General features: G+C 46.1%; 1 protein-coding gene across 4 annotated transcripts in view; it reads left to right on the plus strand.

Moving 5' to 3' along the window:
• Nucleotides 1–582: 582 nt before the first annotated feature.
• The window catches only part of LOC119973913 (inter-alpha-trypsin inhibitor heavy chain H3-like), a 111,033-nt gene continuing 90,283 nt past the window's right edge, over nucleotides 583–21,332 (plus strand). For 2 of the 4 annotated variants that reach the window (XM_038812526.1, XM_038812529.1), the window contains exons 1-9: nucleotides 601–718; nucleotides 802–861; nucleotides 2,374–2,403; nucleotides 2,736–2,896; nucleotides 8,867–8,971; nucleotides 9,148–9,310; nucleotides 9,420–9,530; nucleotides 9,612–9,740; nucleotides 9,832–9,948. In XM_038812526.1, the coding sequence (XP_038668454.1) occupies nucleotides 629–718; nucleotides 802–861; nucleotides 2,374–2,403; nucleotides 2,736–2,896; nucleotides 8,867–8,971; nucleotides 9,148–9,310; nucleotides 9,420–9,530; nucleotides 9,612–9,740; nucleotides 9,832–9,948 (966 nt within the window). In that variant the 5' untranslated portion in view covers nucleotides 601–628. Of the gene's footprint in view, nucleotides 719–801; nucleotides 862–2,373; nucleotides 2,404–2,735; nucleotides 2,897–8,866; nucleotides 8,972–9,147; nucleotides 9,311–9,419; nucleotides 9,531–9,611; nucleotides 9,741–9,831; nucleotides 9,949–21,332 lie in introns of all 4 variants that reach the window. The other 2 variants (XM_038812527.1, XM_038812530.1) reach the window with 2 other exon arrangements.

The raw sequence follows: 21,332 nt of genomic DNA on the forward strand, positions 1-21,332 counted from the left end.
GAAGCTCCTCAAGTCGCAGACACTTATTGTAGAAACATAAAATCCCGACAGTGCAGAAGGAAGCCTTTTCAGCCCATCAGGTCTGCACAGACCCTCCAAAAGGGCTCCCTACCTAGGCCCACTCCCCTGCCCTATCCCCATAACCCCACCTGACCTGCATACCTTTGGACACTAAGGGACAATTTTAGCATGGTTAATCTATGTAACCTGCACATCTTTGGACTGTGGGAGGAACCGGTGCACCTGGAAGAAATCCAAGCAGACAACATGCAAACACCACACAGACCGTCACCCAAGGCCAGAATTCAACCTGAGTCCCTGGTTCCGTGAGGCAGTCCTTGCTCTGGATAACACTGGTATCCATGAATTCCCACACTGAAATTTATATTTATATTTCAGTATTGAGCCCCATTACAGACTACCCTTTGTCTTGATTATTCAGGTTTCTCAATTTCTCTGCAAACATCTTTATTTGCTTTATTTATGCTGACTGTTTACACTATATCCTTGTTGGGTCAACATTTTTTGGCAATTGTAGGATTAGGGTCAATGCTATTGTTGCTCATTAACAGAGTTCAGAATAAAACCTAGTTTCTTGTCACTCACTCGACGCATAGGCTTGTGCAAAATGAAGGCAATGTTGTCCTTCCTTTTACTAATTTCTATTCCGGCCTTAATATCCTCTGATTTCATAATAACGGAAGCAGAGCAGCATAAGGTAATGTTTTACTTATATGACCAAATATTTTAATAACTTTTTTAATTGGCTGACTGTTTAAACATTTACATTTTTATTTTGAGCAGAGTGATCATGCGAACACTGCGTCAAATGTTCTGAAACAGGCGGGAAGAACCCTGAAGGTACTCAGCAACTGATCTGTACATGTAAAAGTACCGTGCTTCATTTAATCACTGTGAAATGTTATCTCAAGCAAAATAGAAGAGGATTAACTATTGATTATATGCTTCATGTCTGAGCTTTGATCAATGTCAGTCATATTAGGCGTTGTCCCCACCAGCCATGATTTACAAGCCTCACACACAACTAAAACTATTTTCAAACTACCCACATATCGAATTAAATTTATACAGTGACAAAAAGGTTACTTTTCCAAATGAAATCCTGTGTGAGAGTAAACCGAGGACAATTTTATTAATTCTCATTAAACCCTTCAGTTATGTTCACGGCTTATAATCACTATCCAACACCTAATTTCCTTTAATAAGGATTACTGCTTCAAATTGCTGGGAGGCTTGTTTTGCTTTTAACCTCAGTTTACAACAGCAGTCAATGCAGCCACCTGCTGAGGATTTTCTTTTTTGCAAAGGATCAGTTATTATGATGTCTTTGTGCAAAAATCATCTTCAAATTGGAACCCTATTTATTGCAATTTGTAGTACATTATTAGTGTTTATTGAATGTGACAGACATTCTTAAATGCAGAGGTATGAGAGCCTCTTATGAAGTCATGAGGCATAACTGTTGATTCACAAGATTGTTTGATCAAATACAAAACTGCATGCATTCATATTCATTATTTTGCCTCAATCAGATTATCATAACGCTTCATTTCCTTCTCCCTTGTATTTTTGTATAGTTTCCCCTTAAATATATCTATACTGTTCAACCACTCACTATGGTCGCAAGTTCCACATTCTTCCCACTCTTGTGTAAATAATTCTTCAGAATTCCCTGTTGGATTTCTTGGTGATTATCTGTAGTGATGGACTCGAGTTATGCTTTTCCCACAAGAAAAAACATTCTCCCTGTCTCCAGGTGATCAAAATTGCATGCAAATATATGCAATTGTAGTCTACATGCAGTCTAACCAAGGTTCAACAGATTTAGCATAACATTCCTACTTTACAGTACTATCCTTCTAGAAATGATGCCGAGTGATTGTTTTATTTTTAAGACCTTGCAAACCTATGGCGCAACGTTTGGTGATTGATGTGTTTGCACTCTGAGATCCCTTTGTTTTTCTACCCTACCTCGATTAGCAACTTCCATGTAATAACAGATCTCGCTCCCTTCCTTCCAAAATGCAATTCACATTTATTTGTGGTGAACTTAACGAGCCAATTATTTGCCCATTCTGCAAATTTATTAATGCTCTCGCGTAAATTATTTCAGCGCTCAGTATTGACAAACCCCCCCCCCCCCCCCATTTGGTGTCATTGACATTCAACTTCACAAAAGAGAGAGGAAAGCTTCAGTGTTGACATTTTATTTCATTTTTATGCGCATCAAACATCTAATTCTTTGGAACTTAATCTAATTTCTGATATGATTCCATTTGCTTGTATAATCTGTGTGTCTAACGAAAAAATTTGAAACATTAACGTGTTGCTCCTTTTCTTGGCTGTCCACAGAAAAGAAGCATTGAGGAGCATGGCAAGAAAGTAGGTTTGATTTCACTGATAGGATTTACTTCAGTAACAAACTGTGGATATTGTTAATATGTTGGATGATATATATCAGTTATATTGCATACTCTTCCTCTACACAATTGCTGCATTGACTTTGTTTTGATGATTTATTGGGATTGGGATTTTGCATAATGTATATGAGGCTATCACTTGTACTCTGTGGTCACTTAAGAGTGTAGATGCTTTATAATTAATGTCCCACAAGAACAGCACAAAACACAGATTTAATTGAAATTGGATGTTTCCAATTATATTATTCGCCAGCACCAATCACTTCTCATTGAAATATGTTCTTTCGGTCTCAGATGGATCTTGAACTTCACGCTATGAAGATTGAGTCCAAAGTTACATCTCGATTTGCTCACACTGTGGTCATCAGCCAGGTGCTAAATCGAGCAAATGTGTCAAAGGAAGCTTTCTTTGAAATTGAACTACCCAAAACAGCCTTCATTACCAACTTCAGCATGTGAGTATCAGCTAGACATCAAAGTTACTAATTAGCAATCACTAGCTCTTTCATACAGACTGAGTGAATATGTTTCGGACGGTATTTTGCACTTTGCACAGAGTGCTGGCTGAGGCAAGAGAAACGGCGTCTGGTTCTCCAGCTGCACAGCCGTGTTTTCCCTTCAGATTCTCTGGCACTCTACACAGAAAATCTGGAGGGGTGGTGTTCACCATCATGTGGGCGGGGGTGGGCTGCGCTGAACAGAATATTCCACCCTCCAACGGATATGGTGAGATCACTCCTCCTCCCATAAGCACCGGGGCAGCCTACACCCCAATGTATTAGGGGAATCCCACACTAAAGGGGAACCCATGGAGTTTCCGAGAGAGACAAACCTAGCATGGGCACTGCCAACCTAGCAGTGTCAGATTGACAGTAGCGGTGGCAGTGCCAGGGCACTGACCAGGCATGTCCCTCTCTCCCAGGGGCTATACTTATCTTTGTGCCCCTGGCAGATTCCCCTCGACTGCTTAATGTTTTGGAAGTAAATCTCGCCAATGTAATGTGGGAGGAACAGATGGTGGGAATGTCCCTTGCATGTATGTAAATTTATTCAAATGGATTAAATGAAGCTCTCACCAGCCAGGGTGGGAAGCTCGCTATTTCACCTATGAGGGGCGGGAAAAATCAGAGAGCGAAATCTCGCCGCCATGATTTAAATTTCACCGGTCTCGCGAGACTTTTCCCCGGCGTCGCCATTTTCAGCCATGGCAAATGCCAGCAGAAAATCCCAGCCGTAGCGTGAAAATATTTAGCGAGAGATTAAACTAAAGAGAAACTGCTGTGATTTTACATCACAAATTAGTTTTGCCTGGCTTAAGGAGGGTGAAAGGCATTTATAAAAGTATAACACTTTATAAATATAGTAGAGGTATGAAGCACAAAAGCAAGAAAACTTTGATGAAATAACTAAAGTGCTGCAAAGTCCAAAGATGTGCAGATTAGGTGTAGTGACCATGATCAATGTGTGGGTTACGGGATAGGGCGTGGGAGAGAGCTCGGAGTTTCGGAGAGTTGGTGCAGGCTCGATGGGCACCTATGTAGAGAAATACAGATTTAAACTTTCAAGTCGGTGATCTTTCACCAATTCTACCAATTTTTCCGGTTCAGGCTTCCTCCCACAAATCCCAAAAGACGTGCTTGTTAGGTGAATTGGGCATTCTGAATTCTCCCTCCATGTACCTGAACAGGCGCCTTAGTGTGGCGACTAGGGGATTTTCACAGTAACATCATTGCAGTGTTAATGTAAGCCTCCTTGTGACACTAATAAAGATTATTAATATAAATGTTTGGCCTCAAGTATTGTGTTCAATTCTGGGAACCACGCATTAAGAAGAATGTAATGCTCCTCGCTGAGGTGTGGTGATCCTCTCGTTAAATCACCACCAGCCAGCTCTCTCTCTCAAAGGGGAAAGAGACTACGGCCATCTCGGACTATGGTGATTTTTACCTTACTTACATTTAATGTGTTATGGAGGGAGCTTTAGTATGAAGAATAAGTAAGGCAATAAAGCTTCCGCGCCATATATTCTCCTCAGGTAGGGAATTCCCAGCGAGGTTCACAACAACTTCTGCAAAATGTGAAGCTATTGAGGGGAACCCATCGGGTATGCAAATGTCAGTATAACCCCCGGGGTAGAGGAACATACCTGGGCGAGGAACATACCTGGGCAGTGCGCTGGCACAGCACCCTGGCACTGCCAGGGAGTGTGTGCAGGTGAGTGCCCCGATGCTTGTGGGGGGATTGTGCCCCGATGTTTATGGGGGGTTGGCCTAAGGCTTGTTGGGTGGGAGCCCAATGCATGTGGGAGGGTTCCCCATGTCTGTGAGGTGTGTGTGGGGGAAGTTTCTTCTCAATACTGATCTTGCCAGAGGAGGTGGTGGAAGCAGGGACGATAGTGACGTTTAAGGGGCGTCTTGACAAATACATGAATAGGATGGGATAGAAGGATACAGACCCCGAAAGTGTAAAAGATTTTAGTTTAGACGGGCAGAATGGTCGGCGCAGGCTTGGAGGGCCGAAGTGCCTGTTCCTGTGCTGTACTTTACTTTGTAGGGGGAGAGGGGGTAATGCCCATACCTGCGGGAGGTGGCATTGTCCATGGGTGGAGGGATGTAGGGGCCCCTCAAGCTCACTTAGAGATAAGGGCACCTTTTCAAAATGGCACCCTGATCGCTGAGGAGCCAGTCTTGCTGGAAGGTTCGGATCCCCACTTATAAAAATGTTTCTAAATGTGGGCTAGACCATGGAGAAACACCCCAAGACCCTCAAAAAAGACTAAGGGCGAGATTCTCCGGTTTCCGACGCCGGAATTGGGTTCGGCGATCGGCCGGAGAGCCCTTGTTGGTGCCAAAATCGGAAGCAGCGCCACCTTTGCGATGCACCACCCCCTCCAAAACTGCACACCGTCGGAACGTTACCTGAGGCCCTCCCCTGATGCACCGCCCCCAATGAGCCAAGTTCCCAACGGAAATAAGCACAAGTGCTTATTTATTTCGGGAACCCGGCATAGCGGCTGCGGACTAAGTTCAGCGCCACCACAGTCAGTGGGGGGGGGAGCCAATCCGCGGCAGAGGGGAACTTTGGTGGGGGCTGGAGGCACTGGTTGGGGGTGGTCTGGAGGTGGCGAGCCTGGCCAAAGGGGGGCACTGTTTGACAGGCTGGGTCCTTGTGCGGCTGGCGCCATGCACATGCACGACCACGGACCCGGCAATTGGCTGGCCGTACCATCAGCTAGAGCCAGGGGCTTTATCTTGCGTGCCTGCTAGCACGCCCCCCCCCCCCCCCCCCCCCCCCACCAGATGGAGGATCGGTGGAGGTTTTGCAACGTTTTCTTGGGCGTAAAATGCCACCGTTCTCACACCGGCGTCAGCACATAGTCTCCCAAACGGAGAATCCAGCCCAAAGTGTGGGTGAATCCAAGTCAGGATCTCACCCAAAAAGCTGGAGGGAAACATCCTGCCCAAAATGACACTTAGGGCAGGACTGTCCGGCCACGTCCGCCCGGCGACCAGAGAACCCCGCCCAAGGTTAATGGACTTCTCCATTGTCCGTGCCTCGCCCATGGTGTTCTAGCGGTGGGCGGGGCAAAAGAATCCAGCCCTTAAATATTTTTTTGGAGAATCGTGCCCAAGGTGTCACATCCAGCAGCTGCTGGTCATTTGGAGAGTTGGCAGCACTTCGTGCCCAGCAGCACCACTGGGAGCAGTGGCCAGAACCATAAACTGTACCCAGCCCAGTGAGACAGCGTGCACATCACCCTCAGAAGAAGGTAAATGGTGACAAGTTGCTGGGGCCCAGGGAAGTGCAAGAGAGGAGGGAGGAGAATGATTGGGCATGGCAGTGGCTGTGATGTTACCATGGGTGGCCATTACCACCGGATGGCCCCTATGTGGGCACACCCCGCACCCTCCTGCCCACATTGAGGCTGCAGCAATTATTTCCCAATACAGCGGAGGCTCCCCTCCTGCCTGCTGGTAAAATTCCAGTTGTGGTGGGAAAAAGAGCTTAGATGACTATTACTTGGCCACTTACAGGCCTCAATTTCCCTCTGCGCAGGTAGGCCTCCATGCAGCATCCCTGCCGCTAATATAATGCAATGGCATCTGGGGGATGAAGCCATTTTATGCCCCCTCCATCCTGTCTCCCAACCTTCCCCTCCAGCGATTCATTAAATTCTGTCCACCATTTAAGATTAGAGTCCATAGAATCCCGAACGTGCAGAAGGTGGCCAGTCGCCCCATCGAGTTTGCACTGACCCTCCTAAATGAAAATTGCTTATTGTCACGAGTAGGCTTCAATGAAGTTACTGTGAAAAGCCCCTAGTCGCCACATTCCGGTGCCTGTTCGGGGAGGCTGTTACGGGAATCGAACCGTGCTGCTGGCCTGCTTTGGTCTGCTTTCAAAGCCAGCAATTTAGCCCAGTGTGCTAAACAGCCCCTGTTTAAAGAGCACTCTTGCTAAAGAGCTAAAGTGTTAAAGAGCACTCTACCTAAGCCCACCCCCCACCCTAACACCTTAAAGACACCTAACCTGGCATATTTGGACACTAAGGAATAATTTAGCATGGCCAATCCACCTAACCTGCACATCTTTGGATTCGACAGGAGAACACCAATACGTGGCGATACTATTGTCAATTCCTCAACAAGAATTTACTTAAAATTTCAGCAAGTACCTAATTGACCCATGGACCACTATATTTGAAGCAGCCCTCTCCACGGCACTTGCCCTGGTAGTGCGTACCGGGAGCTGTGCCTGGGGTCACTGCCATGGGGCACTGCCAGAAGCTTCTAAAATCACATGAGAAGATGTTGCTGCGTGTCCTGAAGTCATCACATCTCCGTGCCACGTTCCAGTTGGCCGATGAACCCTCAAGTAGGAAGCATGCCCACTGACAATCTAGAAGCCAACTTAAATTAATTAAACGGCAACTGACTGGGACTTTTTGTTGCCCATCTGCTTTATGGTTGGCAGGTGGGCAGACTGATTGGTAAGGTGGCCTTTATGTTTAAGCTGCAACCTCGATTCAGGGCCGGATGAAAGTCAGGATTCAATAAAATGAACAGATATGTCTGGGGACTGAGGTCTGTGTGTGATTGTTCTGCCCAGGTCCTTAAACCAGGGGCTGGTTTAGCACACTGGGCTAGGGGCTGGTTTAGCTCACTGGGCTAAATCGCTGGCTTTTAAAGCAGACCCAGGCAGGCCAGCAGCACAGTTCAATTCCTGTACCAGCCTCCCCGAACAGGCTCCGGAATGTGGCGACTAGGGGCTTTTCACAGTAACTTCATTGAAGCCTACTCGCAACAATAAGTGATTTTCATTTCATTTTCATTTACAAAGCATTTCTGTTGACATCTATTTTTTTTACAGGTCAACAATTCCCTCAGATAGCCCCACAGAGGCTCTCCCCCTGAAGGGACATATTGGAAATACCATCCCGCATGTTCCGTTTTCTCGACACGTGCCCTCCTCTCACCCTCCCCAACAGCGTTTAGTCTTTCACAGGATGCATTCCATGCTGGATGGCCATTAATTGGCCAGACAGTGCACTATCATGTTCACAGCGCGTTCTCCAATGGGAGCGGATTTCACATCCACTCTGTTTGTGTCTACCTCGGGCGCTCCCCGAATGTAAAATTCAGGCCAACATCTTTTTTTTCTTTCAATTTGCTACATGACTCCAAGATATTTGTAACCCCTATAACTATACAGTATCGCTTCATGGTTCTGAGATTTTACCTCTTTACTCCCTGACTCCAAGATTTCTCTGATATATTGCTTGGTATCACTCTCCTGACCTCATTGTGCCATGGGGGAGGCAGGGGCACAGTGGTATTGTCACTGGACTAGTAAACCAGAGACCCAGAGTAATGCTCAAATCCCACCACTGCAGATGGTGCAATTTGAATTCAATAAAAAATCTCTGGAATGAAAAAGTCTAATGATGACCATGAAACCATTGTTGATTGGCATAAAAACCCATCTGGTTCACTAATGTTCTTTCGGAAAATAAATCTGTTGTCCTCTCTGACCTATATGTGACAGCCGACCCACAACAATGACTCTTAACTGCCCCTTCAAGGGCAATTAGGGATGGGCAATAAATTTTCGTCCCATGAACGAATAAAGAAAAAGATACCCTCAATTGCTTTTCAGACCTCTACATGTTTTTCTGCATTGGCCCAGTATAGTGTCCACTCTGTGTTTTTCAAGATCATCTTTCTTGATGCATAAATATGTGTTGAAATATAGTACAGCAATGAATAATTAGAAGCATGTTAAATCAGTGTGAACATTCCTCTTTGAACAGTCTGAATGTAATTAAAAATGGTGGGTTAAAAGAAGAAATCAGTGGAAGAGGTGAGTGAAGATTTAAGACAAATCCGATTTGTGTTATACCATCCATGTGATTTATCTCTCTGTAGGACTCTAGATGGAGTGACCTATGTGGGAGTTGTGAAAGAGAAAGAAGTGGCTCAGAAACAGTACCAGCAAGCAGTTTCACGGGGACAGACTGCGGGACTTGTAAAGTAAGAACAATTTCTTTGCATTTAACTGAGACATCCATTCTTCATTAGTTTATTCCTCATACCATTTGATGAGTGAAACTCTTTGGGATTGAATAACGTATATTTTTGCTTAAAAAGAATCTTCTGTCAAAGTAACAGCAATATTTCAACTTGTGTTTTTTTCTTGATTTTCAAAGGGCATCTGGAAGAAAAATGGAAAAGTTTAAAGTTTCAGTAAATATTGGAACAAAGAAAAAAGTCATATTTGAACTAACCTATGAGGAACTATTAAAACGTCACCTGGGGGCATATGAGATGCAAATCAGAGTAAAACCCCAGCAACTTGTCAACCATTTCCAGGTACATTTCTAAAGCAGCAACATTATTAATATATTTCAACTGTGGCTGTTTTTGATTTTCTTATTTGTTGATAATTAAATTCTCTCACATTTTGATTTGCTGTTTCCAGATTGACGTACACATTTTTGAACCACAAGGCATTGCCTTTCTGAATGTTGATGCAAATTTCCTAACCAATAATCTGACTTCAATTGTGAAAAATACTACTTCTGGCACAAAGGTGGGTACATATCATTGTTTAGAAAAATCTTTAGCTCACCAATTTCTGTAAAAATTAACTTTGAGTCTCTGCTTCATTTAGGCACACGTTTCCTTCAAACCAACTCTTCAACAACAGCGCAAGTGTCCTGATTGTCATGAAACAATTCTAGATGGAGACTTCATCATCAAGTATGATGTCAATAGAGACCTGTCTGCTGGTAGTGTTCAGGTAATTGGAACTTATACTTAAAATGGAAATCTCATTGGATTCATCACTCTGATGATTTAAAACAAAATTTATGTTGTAATTTTTTTTTCAGATTGTAAACGGATATTTTGTACATCATTTTGCACCTGCTAATCTAGCCAGAATCCCTAAAAATGTCATCTTTGTGATTGACCACAGTGGATCTATGTCGGGGACTAAAATGCATCAGGTAAGAGAAATGTTCAGTGTAGGAGGGAAAGATCGAAATCCCTCTGTGGAAGTCTCTGTCGGTGCGATCCTCCAATCTGCCGGCAGCGTACCCATGCCTGTACGTTTCCCGACGGCATGGGGTGGCCCACAATGGGAAACTCCATTGGCCGGCTGCAGAATGAGAATCCCGCTGCTGGCGGAGGCGTGCCGCGCAGGAAACGCGATTGTCGGACCGGAGAATCGCACTTTTCACACTCTCTTTCCTTCTTAGGTGTTCAAGCTTTAGGCAAAAAGGTAATTAACTTGTTTCATACATCAACCAATATGTGAAAGAAGGAAAAGCCTTTAATTCATATCGCAGCTTTAACAACCACACAAAATCCCAAAGTGCTTTACAGCCAATTAACTTTTGAAGTATAGTCACAGTTGTAATGTAGGAAACACAGCAGCCATCTTGTCCAAGATCAAGTTCCACAAACAGCTGTGTGATAATGGCCAGATAATCGGATTTAGTTATGTTGAGGGATAAACGTTGGTCAGGACATTGGAAGACACCTCTGCTTTTCTTTGAAGTAGTGCCCTGGGTTACTTAACATCCATGCAAGAGTAAGGCAGAGTCTTGGTTAGTATCTCATCTGGAAAACCCCTGACAGTGTAACAAGCTCTTCGCATGGCACTGGTTTGCGAACTTTGATTTTGTGCTTGTGTCTCTTTCTGACATGGGGCAAGTGTGCTAACTGAGCCACAACTGGTCACCAGATGCTGTTCAACTGGGAACAAGGAAGCATGTGATAGTATTCCAGGGAAAAGTATTGTTCTGATTTTTCCCTCTTTCTGTGAGGTTGCACCTTCTTCCAGTGCCTCTGTGCAGCAGCAGATGGAGATGCACACATCAGTGGCATGGAAGGTGTAATGAACTCCAATTGGCTTTATTGGTTGGCCAATTGGAGTATGAGCTCCCTCAATGATAGCTCATTGAGGGGGCCCATATAATCACCTGTGTAGGCTTTGTGAGCAGTCTTAAGTTGACTGGACTGCTAGCAGCACTGTTTGTAGCTGCTCCTATAATATCGTTATTGTAAATAAATATTGGTGTGGTGACGGAACTCCTGCCTCCCGTGGATTACTACAGTGGCGACGAGGTAAACTACGAATTTTGCGGAGACCAGCTGCCGCACTCGGAGGGTAAGCCTTGCCGTTTTAAAAATGCCGTTTTTTGGGAGGTTAGAGGCATTCGACCCGGCTATTGAGGACTGGTCCCAGTATGTGGAGAGAATGTGTTACTTCTTCCGGGCAAATTATATACTGACGGACGAAAGGAGATGGCTTATCCTGCTGTCGGCATGCGGACCCTCCGCTTTCGCCATTATACGTAGTCTGACTTATCCCGATGCGCCGGACTCAAAAACTTTCCAAGAAGTAACGGAATTGGTGAAAGAGCACTACGACCCAAAACCACCCCTCATTTTGCGTAGGTACAGATTCTACACAGCGAAGCAGGAAGACAGGGAGTCAGTCACGAATTTCTTGACCGCCTGAGAAGGCTGGCGGAAAAATGTGAGTTCGGCCCGACGCTAAATGAAATGCTTCGGGACGGGTTAGTGTGTGGTATAAACGACCTCACAATACAGAAACACCTGTTGGCGGAAACAGAGCTAGACTGCAGGCAGGCGTTACAGCTCACACTGTCCCTAGAAAAGGCAGAAAGTGGGGCGCAGGAACTACAGGTCACGCCAATGGAGGTAGATACCTGTGAGAGGGACTACCACAACGGGTCCTGCTACCAGATAGCCGCTCTCAGGAAAAACCTGAGGAATAGAGGGAAAAAGGAAAACCCCAGAACTGCCCCCAAGTCTGCCAGGACTAACTGGAGACAGAGGGAAGTACCGGCTGAGGCTCCCCCAACAGAGAAGGACCGTTTCTGGCACCAGACAGAGTGGGGTAACAACGTCAGAAATGCTAGAAGGAGGTGGCAAAAGAGGAATAGCAGGTGGGGACGCAGGGAAGTACACAACCTAGACGCCCCATCCTCCTCCGAAGGGGAACAATTATATAATATTGTAACGAAGAAAGCAGAACCCATTAGGATTACCCCACGGGTGAACGGGCGGCCGACAATAATGGAAATAGACACGGGTGCGGCCGTATCAGTAATGGGAGTGGCAGCATTTAGAAAAATCAAAGATGGACTCCAGCCACTAACCCTAACAAAAACATCGACGAAACTTAAAACCTACACGGGGGAACCCCTGGAAGTTCTAGGCATGACTCATGTACCTGTGGAATATGAGAAACAATTGCTCAGGTTACCGTTGACGATAGTAGAGGGCTCCGGACCGAGCTTAATTGGACGAAACTGGCGGAAAGACCTAAAATTAGATTGGATGAAAATTTTCCAGAGTGGAAGCGGGCAGTTGAGTGGAGTACTCTAAAAATACCCGGAGGTCTTCCAGGAAGGTTTGAGGGAAATCATAGGCGCCAAAGCAACTTTGCACGTGGACCCAGAAGCCCTTCCGAAATTTTGTAAGGCCAGGCCGGTACCTTTTGCATTAAGGAAGAAAGTAGATGACGAAATAGAAAGGTTACGGCATGACGGCATTATCAGACCAGTACAATTTTCAGAATGGGCAGCGCCGGTGGTACCAATTTTGAAGCCGGACGGCACGATACGTCTCTGTGTGGAGATTTCAAACAGACAGTAAACAAATACGCACTGCTAGACAAATACCCAATCCCGAAAATAGACGACCTATATGCCAAATTGGCAGGTGGGCTTTTGTTCACGAAACTAGACATGAGCCATGCCTACCTGCAGTTAAAACTGGACAAGGGCTCCCAGAAGTTCGCTACGATCAACACCCTGAAGGGCCTCTTTCGTTATACTAGGCTACCTTTTGGAGTGTCATCAGCCTGCGCTATATTCCAGCGTACGATGGAAAATATTCTGCAGGGACTACCGCAGGTGGCGATTTATTTGGACAATGTCTTAATCACGGGTAGGACAAACAGGGAACACTTAAGGAACCTGGAGGAAGTGCTCAGGTGTTTTGCAAAGGCAGGCGTACGGCTAAAAAGGGAAAAATGTGTTTTTCTGGCCCCACAAGTGACGTACCTGGGATATAAAGTAGACGAGTCAGGCTTACATCCATTAGAAGACAGAGTAAGGGCAATAAAAGAAGCCCCAGCTCCCACCACGGTCCAGGAGTTACGATCATTTCTAGGGTTGGTAACCTATTATGGAAAATTTATTGAAAATAGGGCATCCATCCTAGAACCCCTCCACCAGCTACTAAAAAAGGGGCAAGAATGGAAATGGTCTGCCCGCCAAAACCGAGCATTTAGGGACATTAAGGAACAGCTGTCATCCGAAAATGTCCTAGAGCATTATGACCCAAGGAAGGAGTTGGTGGTCACTTGTGATGCATCCCCCTACGGGGTAGGAGCCATCTTAGCCCATAGAGGAAGGAATGGGGAAGAACGGCCAATAGCCTATGCTTCGAGGACCTTGGCGATGGCTGAGAGGAAGTACGCCCAAATCGAGAAGGAAGGACTGGCGGTGATATTTGCAGTAAAAAAATTTCATCAGTATCTGTACGGGCGGAAATTCACCATAGTGACGGACCATAAGCCATTATTAGGATTATTAAAAGAAGACAAGTCAATACCCCCGATTGCATCAGCTAGAATCCAACGCTGGGCGTTGCTACTGGCGGCATATAGATACGTTCTGGAGCACAGACCGGGAACGCGAGTAGCACATGCAGATGCTTTGAGCAGACTTCCCCTCCCGGACAGTCCGCCGCAAATACCAAAAGTAGAGGCGACAGTAATGACTCTAAATTTTTTGGACACCCTACCAGTAGACGCACAACATATTCGGTTGTGGACGCAAAAAGACCCAGTTTTAGCCAAGATGAAGCATTTACTGCTAACAGGGGATCTGGAAAGACCAGTGGAGCCCCAGATGCACCCATACTGGAGCAGAAGGGACCAAATAACCGTAGAAGACGGTATCCTACTATGGGGAGCCCGGGTAATCGTCCCAGCTCAGGGTCGTCAGGCAATCTTAACCGAGTTACATCACGGACACCCAGGGGTGTCCAAAATGAAGATGCTAGCTCGAAGCTACGTTTGGTGGCCAGGTTTGGACACAGACATAGCAGCCTTGGTACGTCGGTACCAGGAGTGCCAACAGGGGCAAAGAGTGCCACCAGCGGCGCCATTGCACCCGTGGGAGTGGCCAGGCAGACCGTGGACCCGCCTGCATATTGACCACGCCGGCCCTTTCATGGGCTCAATGTTTTTGGTGATAGTGGACACCCACTCCAAATGGTTGGATGTCCACCGGGTAAACACGGCAAGCACAGCATCAACAATTGAAAAGCTCAGGGCCTCGTTTGCAACACATGGACTTCCGGAGGTATTGGTGTCAGACAACGGATCGGCATTCACAAGTGGGGAATTTGGATAATTCATGAAGGAAAACGGAGTCCGTCACATCAAAACGGCCCCTTACCATCCAGCGACCAACGGCCTGGCAGAGAGAGCGGTCCAGACACTTAAAGCGGGACTCAAGAAGCAGCCGGCAGCGTCAATAGACACAAAGCTCTCCCGCTGGCTGTTTGATTACAGGACCACACCGCATTCCACAACGGGCATACCGCCAGCTGAACTCTTAATGGGAAGGCGGCTGCGAACGAGGCTGAGTCTCCTTTTCCCAAATTTAACGGGGAAAGTGGAGAAACAACAGGAGGCCCAACGCAGGGGGCATGATAATAGTCGGCAGCAGAGACATTTCCAGGTGGGGGCACCGGTTTGGGTCAAGAATTATGGGAATGGACCAACGTGGGTCAAAGGCACGGTAGAGTCCCAAACAGGGCCCATATCCTATGAGACACCTAGACCAAATAAGGGCAGCGGAACCACACCTGGAGGCAGGCGAAGCAGGACCACCTCAAGCTGGGATAGCCCAGACGGAAAGGATACCCACACCCCAGCCCCGAGCAATTTCTCCAGACCCCGTCATCCAGTGATCAGAGTCGGAGATGGACACGACGAGGCCGCCGCGACACCTCTCCCCGAGGAGGAGAAAGAACAACTTCCAAGGAGGTCTTCAAGGAAAAGACGGGCACCTATAAGGTACACCCCGCCCACTTCGGAGAATGACCCGGCGGACGACAGAGGTGACAGACCCAGACATGAGGAGCAGGAAGAAGCTCAGAGAAATGCCAGCTGGCAGGAATTCCTCGGACCTTGGGGGGGGAGGGGTGTAATGAACTCCAATTGGCTTTATTGGTTGGCCAATTGGAGTATGAGCTCCCTCAATGATAGCTCATTGAGGGGACCATATAATCACCTGTGTAGGCTTTGTGAGCAGTCTTAAATTGACTGGACTGCTCGCAGCACTGTTTTGTAGCTGCTCCTGTAATATCGTTATTGTAAATAAATATTGGTGTGGTGACGGAACACCTGCCTCCCGTAGATTACTACAGAAGGTCAAGCCTGTCTCACCCACCTCCGTGGTACTCTACTTTGATCCTTCAGTGCACTACTCCTGCAATAAGAAAATCCTCTCCTCTCTAAAATCTCTCAGCCTCTCTCTTCTTTAAGACATTTCTTAAAGCCTACCTCTTTGACCAAGCCTTTAATAATAATTCATAATAATCTTTATTATTGTCACAAGTAAGAATATATTAACACTGCAACGAAGTTACTGTGGAAATCCCCTCGTCGCCACATTCTGGCGCCTGTTCGGGTACACAGAGAGAGAATTCAAAATGTCCAATTCACCTAACAAGCACGTCTTTTGGGACTTGTGGGAGGAAACTGAACACCCGGAGGAAACCTACGCAGACACGGGGAGAACGTGCAGACTCCACACAGACAGTGATCCAAGCCGGGAATCGAACCTGGGACCCTGGCGATGTGAGGCAACAGTGCTAACCCCTGTGCTACCATGCCGCCCATTTACATTCCTTTGTGGCTCAGTGTCAAATCCTATTTTATTATGCTTCTGTGAAGTGCCTTCGGACATTTTGCTGGAGGCTATATAAATACAAGTTGTTGAATTTCTAATAATAGACACAGAGTGCAGATCCATCCTCACTTTGGACCATTAAGAAATAATAGATGCATTTTTGGTACAGAGGTATTTTTGGTATTATAACAACACAATAAACAATGTACATGAAACTATAAACAGTGCAAAAGCCATCACCCTCCCTTACAGGTCCCACCTATATTAACCCCCTACTCTAAACTAAACTAACCCCCCCAACTCCTACTGACGATTAATTTTCCGTGAAGAAGTCGACAAACGGTTGCCAACTCCGGGTGAACCCTAACAGTGACCCTCTCAAGGTGAACTTGATTTTCTCCAAACAGAGAAAGCTAGCCATGTCCGATAGCCAGGTCTCTGACTTTGGGGGCTTTGAGTCCCTCCAAGCTAATAGTATCCGTCTCCGGGCTACCAGGGAAGCAAAGGCCAGAACGTCTGCCTCTTTCTCCTCCTTGATTCCCGGGTCTTCTGACACCCCGAAAATTATCACCTCTGGACTCAGCACCACCCTTGTTTTTAACACCGTGGACATGACATCTGCAAACCCCTGCCAAAATCCCCTAAGCTTCGGACATGTCCAGAACATATGGACATGGTTCGCTGGCCCTCCCGCACATTTTGCACACCTGTCTTCCACCCCAAAGAATCTGCTCATCCGGGCCAAATAGATGCATTTTTAATCTTACTGAACAAAGACTACTATAGGAATGTATGAGGATGATTTAGTAGATTAAATGTAGAATACATCATGTTGTACTCCTGCATTCTTAAATTGATGTTGTTAATATATAGGTTATACGTTTCTAAGATAATCAGCTTGGCAAGAATTGCCCATTCTATATGGCTGTTATACGAAGGTTGTTGCGGAGCAACATTATATTTTAATTATCTTTCTCTACCCCCTCCACTCCCATTGCACGTGCACACACACACATGCCACCTTTAGATAAACATTCTTCAAGTGAAGCACAATGTACTGGAAGTGAGCAGATGTAAACAGAAAAGGTGTGGGGAATTTGACTCAATTTCAATTACAAAGAACAAAGAAAATTACAGCACAGGAACAGGCCCTTCGGCCCTCCCAGCCTGCGCCGATCCAGATCCTTTATCTAAACCTGTTGCCTATTTTCCAAGGTCTACTTCTCTCTGTTCCCCACCCGTTCATATATCTGTCCAGATGCATCTTAAATGATGCTATCGTGCCCGCCTCTACCACCTCCGCTGGCAAAGCATTCCAGGCACCCACCACCCTCTGCGTAAAAAACTTTCCACGCACATCTCCCTTAAACTTTCCTCCTCTCACCTTGAAATCGTGACCCCTTGTAATTGACACCCCCATTCTTGGAAAAAGCTTGTTGCTATACACCCTGTCCATACCTCTCATAATTTTGTAGACCTCAATCAGGTCTCCCCTCGACCTCTGTCTTTCCAATGAAAACAATCCTAATCTACTCAACCTTTCTTCATAGCTAGCACCCTCCATACCAGGCAACTTCCTGGTGAACCTCCTCTGCACCCTCCCTAAAGCATCCACATCCTTCTGGTAATGTGACGACCAGAACTGCACGCAGTAGTCCAAATGGGGCCTAACCAAAGTACGATACAACTGTAACATGACCTGCCAACTCTTGTACTCAATACCCCGTCCGATGAAGGCAAGCATGCTGTATGCCTTCTTGACCACTCTATCGACCTGCGTTGCCACCTTCAGGGTACAATGGACCTGAACTCCCAGATCTCTCTGTACTTCAATTTTCCCCAGGACTCTTACATTCACCATATAGTCTGCTCTTGAGTTAGATCGTCCAAAATGCATCACCTCGCATTTGCCTTGATTGAACTCCATCTGCCATTTCTCTGCCCAACTCTCCAATCTATCTGCATTTTGCTGTATTCTCTGACAGTCTGCCTCGCTATCTGCAACTCCACCAATATTTGTATCATCTGAAAAAATGCTCATCAGACCACTTATACCTTCGTCCAGATCATTTATGTATATCACAAACAACAGTGGTCCAAGCACGGATCCCTGTGGAACGCCACTGGTCACAGTTCTCCATTTTGAGACACTCCCTTCCACCACTACTCTCTGTCTCCTGTTGCCCAGCCAGTTCTTTATCCACCTAGCTAGTACACCCTGAACACCATACGACTTCACTTTTTCCATCAACCTGCCATGGGAAACTTTATCAAATGCTTTACTGAAGTCCATGTATATGACATCTACAGCCCTTCCCTCATCAATTAACTTTATCGCTTCCTCAAAGAATTCTATTAGGTTTGTAAGACATGACCTTCCCTGCACAAAACCATGCTGCCTATCACTGATAAGTCTATTTTCTTCCAAATGTGAATAGATCCTATCCCTCAGTATCTTCTCCAACAGTTTGCCTACCACTGATGTCAAGCTCACAGGTCTATAATTCCCTGGATTATCCCTGCTACCCTTCTCAAACAAAGGGACAACATTAGCAATTCTCCAGTCCTCCGGGACCTCACCCGTACTCAAGGATGCTGCAAAGATATCTGTTAAGGCCCCAGCTATTTCGTCCCTCGCTTCCCTCAGGAACCTGGGATAGATCCCATCCGGTCCTGGGGACTTGTCCACCTTTAATGCCTTTTAAAATACCCAAAACCTCCCCCTTCCTTATGCCGACTTGACCTAGAGTATTTAAACATCCATCCCTAGCCTCAACATCCATCATGTCCCTCTCCTTGGTGAATACCGATGCAATGTACTCATTAAGAAGCTCACTCATTTCCTCTGACTTCACGCATAAATTCCCTCTTTTGTCTTTGAGTGGGCAAATCCTTTCTCTAGTTACCCTCTTGCTCCTTATATATGAATAAAAGGCTTTGGGATTTTCCTTAACCCTGTTAGCCAAAGATATTTCATGACCCCTTTTTGCCCTCTTTATTGTGCATTTGAGATTAATCCTACTTTCCCGATATTCCTCCAAAGCTTCATCAGTTTTGCGTCGCCTCGATCTTATGTATGCTTCCTTTTTCATCTTAGCTGGTCTCACAATTCCACCCGTCATCCATGGTTCCCTAATCTTGCCATTTCTATCTTTCATTTTCACAGGAACATGGCAGCACGGTAGCATGGTGGTTAGCATAAATGCTTCACAGCTCCAGGGTCCCAGGTTTGATTCCCGGCTGGGTCACTGTCTGTGTGGAGTCTGCACGTCCTCCCCGTGTGTGCGTGGGTTTCCTCCGGGTGCTCCGGTTTCCTCCCACAGTCCAAAGATGTGCAGGTTAGGTGGATTGGCCATGCTAAATTGCCCGTAGTGTCCTAAAAAGTAAGGTTAAGGGGGGGGGGGGGGGGGGTTGTTGGGTTACGGGTATAGGATGGATACATGGGTTTGAGTAGGGTGATAATTGCTCGGCACAACATCGAGGGCCGAAGGGCCTGTTCTGTGCTGTACTGTTCTATGTTCTATGTTCTATGTCTGTCCTGCACTCTAATCAACCTTTCCTTAAAAGACTCCCACATTTCAAATGTGGATTTACCCTTAAACAGCTGCTCCCAATCCACATTCCTGAGCTCCTGCCGAATTTTATAATAGTTAGCCTTTCCCCAATTTAGCACTCTTCCTTTCGGACCACTCTCGTCTTTGTCCATGAGTATTCTAAAGCTTATGGAATTGTGATCGCTATTCCCAAAGTAATCGCCGACTGAAACGTCAACCACCTGGCCGGGATCATTCCCCAATACCAGGTCCAGTATGGCCCCTTCCCGAGTTGGACTATTTACATACTGCTCTAAAAAACTCTCCTGGATGCTCCTTACAAATTCTGCTCCATCTACACCTCCAACACTGCATGAGTCCCATTGAATGGTGGGGAAGTTAAAATCTCCCATCACAACCACCCTATTGCTCCTACATTGTTTTTTAATCTGTCTACATATTTGTACCTCTACTTCACACGCGCTTTTGGGAGGCCTATAGTAAAGTCCCAACAATGTTACTGCACCCTTCCTATTTCTTAGCTCTATCCATATTGCCTCAGTGTTCAAATCCTCCATCGTGCCCTCCTTAATCACAGCTGTGATATCATCTCTGACCAGTAATGCAAACCCTCCATCCCTTTTACCTCCCTCTCTATCCCTCCTGAACCATCTATACCCTGGGATATTTAGTTGCCTCAACCAAGTCTCAGTAATACCAATAACATCATATTCCCAGGTACTAATCCAAGCCCTAAGTTCATCTGCCTTACCTGCTACACTTCTCGCATTAAAACAAATGCACCTCAGACCACTTGTCCCTTTGCGATCATCATCTCTTCCCTGTCTACTCTTCCTCTTAGTCACATTGAGTTTATTATCCAGTACCTTACTGTCTTTAGTTCTGTCTCTTTACTGACCTCTAACTTCCTAATCTGGTTCCCATCCCCCTGCCACATTAGTTTAAAACCTCCCCAACTGTGTTAGCAAAAGCACCCCCGAGGACATTGGTTCCAGTCCTGCCCAGGTGTAGACCATCCGATTTGTAATGGTCCCACCGCCCCCAGAATCGGTTCCAATGTCCCAAAAATCTGAACCCCTCCTTCCTGCACCATCTCTCAAGCCACGTATTCATTCTGACTATTCTTAAATTTCTACTCTGACTGTTTCGTGGCACTGGTAGCAATCCTGAGATTACTACCTTTGAGGTCCTACTTTTTAACTTATCTCCTAACTCCCTAAATTCTGATTGTAGGATCTCATCCCGTTTTTTACCTATGTCGTTGGTGCCTATATGCACCACGACAACTGGCTGTTCACCCTCCCCCTTCAGTATGTCCTGCAGCCGATCTGAGACATCCCTGACCATAGAAACGCCTGTCTACTCCCCGTACGATTGAATCCCCTATGAGTATAGCCCTGCCAGTCTTTTTCCCGCCCTTCTGTGCAGCAGAGCCAGCCACGGTGCCATGCGCCTGGCTACTACTGCTTTCCCCTGGTGAGTCATCTCCCCCAACAGTATCCAAAACGGTATACCTGTTTTGGAGGGAGATGACCGCAGGGGACACCTGAACTGCCTTCCTGCTCTTTCTCTGCCTTTTGGTCACCCATTCCCTGTCTTCCTCACAATTGGATACAATTGCTTGAATTCTGCTCTGGCAATAACTGAAACTTTCAGAGTTTGCCATCATTACTCCACTGACAGTGACAGCAGCTTTTGCGTCTGCACTTGGAAATCCAAAAGTTGAGGTAAGTGAGTCTATCGTCAGCCATTTGGTGTACTGTAGGGGTTGGCAGTGACGGCAATTTCCATAGTAATCATGAATTAGTCGAAACAACAATGACGCTGTTAGTTTCACTGCAAACACCCTGGAAAAAGTTATGTGTTGTTGAA

This window comes from Scyliorhinus canicula, chromosome 11, assembly GCF_902713615.1.
Source record: "Scyliorhinus canicula chromosome 11, sScyCan1.1, whole genome shotgun sequence".
NCBI lineage: Eukaryota > Metazoa > Chordata > Chondrichthyes > Carcharhiniformes > Scyliorhinidae > Scyliorhinus > Scyliorhinus canicula.